At 42.5% G+C, this 6000-nt stretch overlaps 1 protein-coding gene across 2 annotated transcripts in view; it reads left to right on the top strand.

The window, feature by feature from the left end:
* Nucleotides 1-6000, top strand: part of GRB10 (growth factor receptor bound protein 10) — a 114009-nt gene that overhangs the window by 86760 nt on the left and 21249 nt on the right. For both annotated transcript variants that reach the window (XM_009282901.2, XM_009282902.2), the window contains exon 5: nucleotides 1257-1413. In XM_009282901.2, coding sequence (XP_009281176.1) covers nucleotides 1257-1413 — 157 coding nt within the window. The remainder of the gene's footprint in view (nucleotides 1-1256; nucleotides 1414-6000) is intronic.

Raw genomic sequence — 6000 nt, 5'->3', positions numbered from 1 at the left:
GGTCACGAAAACAAATTTCCTTTGTAATTCCTTTTTTTTTGGGGGGTGGGGGGGGCGGGAATAATTTGGAAGTCTGATAGTGTGTGGGAAATGATTACATCAGTCGGAGGGAGGGCTAGGATTGGTCTACACAGTGTGGTTTGATTCACTACCGCAAAGATTGCGTGTAACCCTTTGAGTGGAGCTCTGGCAGAGTTGTTTCCCTCCCCAGAAACAGTCCCCATAGCAGGGGCTACGTGACAGGTACGGTACCGCCGTCCGCTGACACCGCCGGCACCCCGGGCGCCCAGCCATAGGCTACAAAGGGTCGGCGGAGGCAGAGAACAAACTCTCTCTCAAGAGGCAATCCCTATTTAAAATGCCATCTTGTTCTTCCGACTGCTGCCTTTTACGTGCCGTTGAGGTAAGATTTTCCGTATCAAATTACCCTCCAGGTTTTTGTTACATTCGCCTTCTCTCACTAGGATGCGGAGCGTTTTAAACGCGGAGTTGATTTAAATCTCGGACCTGCACGTTTGCCCGGAGAAATAATTTTGCAGCAAGTGTCTCCCACTTGAGCAGAACAATGCAAAGAGGAAAGCATCTGTGTAATTCAGGAGGTGGGGAGAAGGTTCCTGACTTGTTCTCTCATCTCCATTAATATTTAGGATGTGCAGCGTATGCACGTTCGGTTTCGAACTACTTTCAAGCTAGGATCAAAAGAGGAGTCGGGGCAGGGAGAGAAATGTGTGGACTGTGCTAGCTAATTGATCTGCCGGCGAACTGCAAGCGGGACTTCCCCAAGCGAAACGATCAAAAGTTAGTGGGGAACAAGAGAGCCATTTTTAATCTTTGGGGTCTTGGCCTGCTCCTCTGTAAATGTTCGGAGGCCTCCGACAGGATCGCAAAGAAAATTGAGCGTGTTTGGATGTAATTTCTCTCGCCCACCGTTGCTGAAGTACTCTATTGATACTGTTTCACGTTTGCTTACCTTACGCAGCTGTATACAGAACCTGCTCTCTCGCTTTTTCTGTGTATGTGGTCATATTAACCCTGCTGAATCTTTGTTTAGTGCAGGGAGGTGTTGGGGAGGGGGGAGGGGAAATAGGGCAAGGGGGCATCAAGAGAAAGTGTTACAAAGTGAATCATCCATGTCATTTGTCCTGGCTGCCAAGGTGCTTGGAACCGTCACACCGCGAGGATGCTTTTCTACAGTAGCTGTGTGGTTTGCCTATGTTGAGAGCTGTTGATCTGTAAGTGTACCCTTTATGTTGCAGGATGTAAAAGTCTTTAGTGAAGATGGAACAAGCAAGGTGGTCGAGATTCTAGCAGACATGACAGCCAGGGACCTCTGTCAGCTGCTCGTTTACAAAAGTCATTGTGTGGATGATAACAGCTGGACTCTAGTGGAGCATCACCCTCACCTAGGATTAGGTAGGGAACGGTCAAAGGGGTGGCATGGTTACCTGGGAACATAAAATATGTGTAATTCGTATTAATGTGCTTCCAGCCGGAACGTTTTCTTTCCACTGCTTTTATTTGTACAATTAGCTGAAGTCACATACGTGCTTTTTGTATGTTACAATTTGATGTGTTAAACGTTTAAGCCATTTTAAATCCTTCTCTTATTTCCCATCCTCTGTTTTTTATTACAAAAAAGAAAAATAATTGTCTAATCTTCGCGCTAGTGCTCTGTTGCTACCTTGCTGTGTCTGAAGCTATTGTAAATAAACAGCTTAGGCAAATTAAGCTTGATCCTTAGAGTACTGGTCCTGTGAAACAGCTCAGCTCATCACCAGCTGGGAGACCTGGGTGAACAGACTCAGCTTTGCATACCTACAGTAATGCTTATGAAAGCTAGACATGCTGAGGTGGGGGAGGGGGTCGGCCAAACTTGACTTCAGGCAGGGAAAAAATGGTGGCACCACCCGCAAATCCATGGGCAATTTCTGGACCAGCAGTGGCATCTGCTCTCCAGGCAGCAGCTCCTCCACCTGACTGAAAATTAAGGTGTCATGGTTACAGTTTCAAGAAGGCAGCAAGAGGAAGAACTGTGGGGAATTAAATAACACCGTGAATTGGTTTAATTACAGTACCTGAAAGAATCTCATGTTATTCAGTCTTGCTTTTCCTGTTATTTTGTGGCACTGATTAGTTGCAGGGTTCTGCTGTGCAGCTTGAGACTGCATATCGCTCAGATACGCTATCTATAATTCTACGTAGCATACAATAACACTTTAGAAAGTGTAGCGTTTGGAGTATTAGTTGATATACTTAACGGGGAATTTTTTCTAGAAAACAGAGGAAGACAAATCATAAGCTGCCATCACCGGCACTGGAATTGTGAATGCTATCTGTAGCTAACAGAGGTTTTTTATGTCTAAAAATGTAATTCAGAATGCTTACAAATAAAAAAAGGAAACAGTTTGCTGGAGATGTAATGCCCTAAACCGATACTGTTGAACGCAGATAAATTCACTGCTCTACAGAATAGCACTCCAAAAAAAAAACCAACATAGGATATCCTGATTATTTAATGGTTTTATTGGGTATCTCTCCTAATATAGAAATATGTGAAAAAATGAACGAGACACTCGTTTGTATATGTCTGTGATATACTTTCAGTTTTGAGGACGTAGGACAAGGTGAAGAATTAAGGTATGAATTACAGAACCTTTATCTCCGTAGCTTAATATGCCACATGTGCGCATCTAACAACCTTTACAAATTTTCAGTTTCATCAATGCTCATTAAACTACCAGGCTCTCTTTTTCTATATTCTCTTTCCCATCATTGCTGATTACCAAGGTATTGTGTAAACAGAAGCCTTCTCCTTTGTAACCAACATCCTTCTCCTGCCAGATTCATTCAATGATGCCACAATTCAGTGTTTGTGACATCACAATAGCTTCCATGGTGACTAATTGTGCTGTCAAACTCTGGTGTGTGACATCTCTGAATGAATCGGGCAGGAGGCTGATTAGGAAATCAAAAGCTTCTGTTTACACACAAATAACTTGGTAATTAACAATGATGGGAAAAGAGCAAGATACTTATCGGGCTGCATTTATATACATGGGGACCTGCCTGCCTTGGACCTCTGTTTCACACTGAAGCACAAAGCGGGGCCTGAAACGGGGTGTGCAGGTTGGGGCTTCAGCAGCCGCCAAACTTTGTTCCGCAGGGACCGCTCCAGGGCTGTCCTCTGTAGGCCACGCAGTAGATCTGCGTGAAAAGTAATGCAGCCTTTGAGGGCATAAAGCGAACAGACCAAAAAAAAAGTATTTAAAGCATCAAAAAAGATGTAATGATACAGATTTCACATATTTGAAAGGATGTGGACAGAAGAGGGAATAAAAGAGTTCGTTTAACGGGAGACAACAACATCCAGTTTCTTGTATTTGGGCACCAAAGTATGCACGGTGACGTATTCAATAACCTTTAAATACAAACTTTCATGCATCCACCCAGTTTTGGCTGCAGTTTGAATTTTTTGTTATACGGATGCTTATTTCTAGCTTCTCAGTAGCTTAAATGCTTCCCTGAATTTCAGAGACTGTCAGTTCAAGGTAGTAATCTGCCTGCACCTTAGGTGAAGTTACAGTCAGGTGTCTGATGTTCCATGTTTTTCCCTCTAGAAATAAGATTGCTGACAGTACATCCAATGTAGTATGAAACAATGGCGAATAGATACGTAGCAGTGTGGAAAGAAATATGGTTTAAGAGCAGTGAGAATTCTGTGTTTCCAGAAGACATTATTTCTTACTCGAGACATCCTTGCTGACTTAATGCTGTAGGTGGTAATCTTGAAGCCCACCAAAAAAGGAGAGTTCCTTTATTAAGTTCACTATCTTTTTTTTTTCCTCCTGATCTTGCCTAATACTACTTTCCAAAAGAGCTCAGTTTGCAGAACCAGTTCATCTTTTTACTGTTGGGCAAACTGAGGACAAGACCAAATTTTTTAAGTCAGCTGCTTATTTATCCCTATGGTGATCTTCTAGGTCCCAGTTTTTAAGGAACCTTCACCTGACTGCTTACTTTGCACGCATAGTCAAGTGTATTCCAAATAACATGCGTGCCTGCAAATAACTTCAAACAGTTACTGGACTGCACAAAGTATTTGTGTTCTCTCTGGAGGCAATGGTGTGACAATTTATCATCAGACTTGCTTAGATTTAACATGTGGAAATGGTTCCTGCTGCATTGTACCACTAGTATCTAAAACACTTTGTGGTCAAGATTTAAGCAGTCTGTGAAACTCAAATTGGTCCCGTTATTTTGTTTGCAACTAGAAATACACCTAACCTGTTCATAAAATGTGGTGTTCTCCCATGCTTAACTATCATCAGTTGAGGACGGGGACTGAGATATCCGTATTGGACATTAACAGAAATAATAATAATAATAATAATGGAGACAGACTGTCATGATAGCGTGTGTCTGGACACTGAAAGAATCCCTACCTACAAACCTCATTTTTCCAGCTCCAGAATTGACTGTCCATCTTATTTAATATAGTTGAAGCAGGAAAGAAAAGTAGCAGGGCTCTGAAATACATGTAGGGTTAGAAGAAAGAATCGCTGCACAGTTTCGTACATAGATTTTCTTGTTTACGTGTGCATTGAATTTGATTTGCCTTAATCTGAACGCATTAAAAGTGGAACAGTTAGACACAGTGCTTGCTAAAATACGAAAACAGGGCGGACTATTTCACACTTTGGTCCACCTGTCATTTGTAGTGATTCTCTAATTGAGAATTTTGGGCCATGCCTGCGAGTTGTTCATGATGGAATCCAGCTCCTTTTTCCATCTTGTATCAGTTCTGCAGTTCTGTATAAGTTTAGATAGTAATACAGGGCAATTTTGGAGGGGGGAAAAAGTCTGTCCTGTTCTTCTAGGAAGTGTGTAGAGGAGACTGAGTCGAGCCTATCAAGATAAACAAAAAGGAGACGTTTCTGGTCACTTCAGCAGCAATACCACTTGAAGACAGTCTGACCTATTGAACTTAATAGACTGACATCTGTGCTTCTCGTTGTGTAGCAAGAAGCTCAAAGCAGGGCTGAGGTTGAGTTGCTGGTGTGTCAAGTGGCAGTTCATCCCATTTGTATGAACCGAGTGCAAATTACCAAGGACTTTGCAAGTGTACAACTTCATACTATGAAGTAGTAGCAAACTGACCAGGACTAGCTTCCTTTTTACATGCATGTGCTATGAAATGCTGCACTTTTTCCTCAAGATGGCTTTCACCATCAAAATGAAAATGTAAACATTAAATCAGTGGGAGTATCACCACAGAATCTCAAGGGTCTTGATTTGGTAAAGAAATACATCTAGGTCAGTTGCCTAAAGCATCTTAGAAACAGTCACTGGGTATATTTACACAAACTAACGATCAAAATACAAAACAAATTGGCAGATGTTCATCTCTACTGCATTTGCTCAGGACAGACTCAACAGGACGTGGTTTGTCCCTGCCCTTAGGCGAGCAATCTTCAGTGTGTTAGGAAAGCAAAGACCACAACTTTGTGCGAGGACAGAAGCAGGCAGCAGCAGGACACGTGGTCTTTCAGGGTTCATACTGTGATGAAGATTCATATCAACATAATTAAATGTTTTTTGGAGGAAGCGTAATTTAAGAAACAGAAAGGCCCTCCATCCTCATAGGCCCGCCGTCCTCATCACAGTCTGGAGGAGATTTGACTTAACCGGCTGCCTAAAACCATGGCAGCAGCAATAGATGAGCAGCAATACTTCACCTGTGAAGCCCGTAGATAATGTGGAGGTTTAGGTGATGAATGCTCAGGTGGTGCAACATGTCCTTAATTAACTGATATCAACAGCAGTATCGCAGACATTAGTTGAAGAACTACCCCTTAAAAGTGGTGTTATGGCTAATGCACTAAGAAGCAGCTCTTCATGTGAGAGCGGCCCAGTATGGAAAATCTTCAGTGTTAGCCCTTGAAACACAATCTATAGCAAGGCTGGACATTGGAAATGCACGGTAAATGCTGAAGTCATCAA

Source organism: Aptenodytes forsteri, unplaced genomic scaffold (assembly GCF_000699145.1).
Source record: "Aptenodytes forsteri isolate BGI_AS27 unplaced genomic scaffold, ASM69914v1 Scaffold150, whole genome shotgun sequence".
NCBI lineage: Eukaryota > Metazoa > Chordata > Aves > Sphenisciformes > Spheniscidae > Aptenodytes > Aptenodytes forsteri.
The sequence above is the reverse complement of the archived record's forward strand: the minus strand, read 5'-3'. Positions and strand labels throughout refer to the sequence as shown.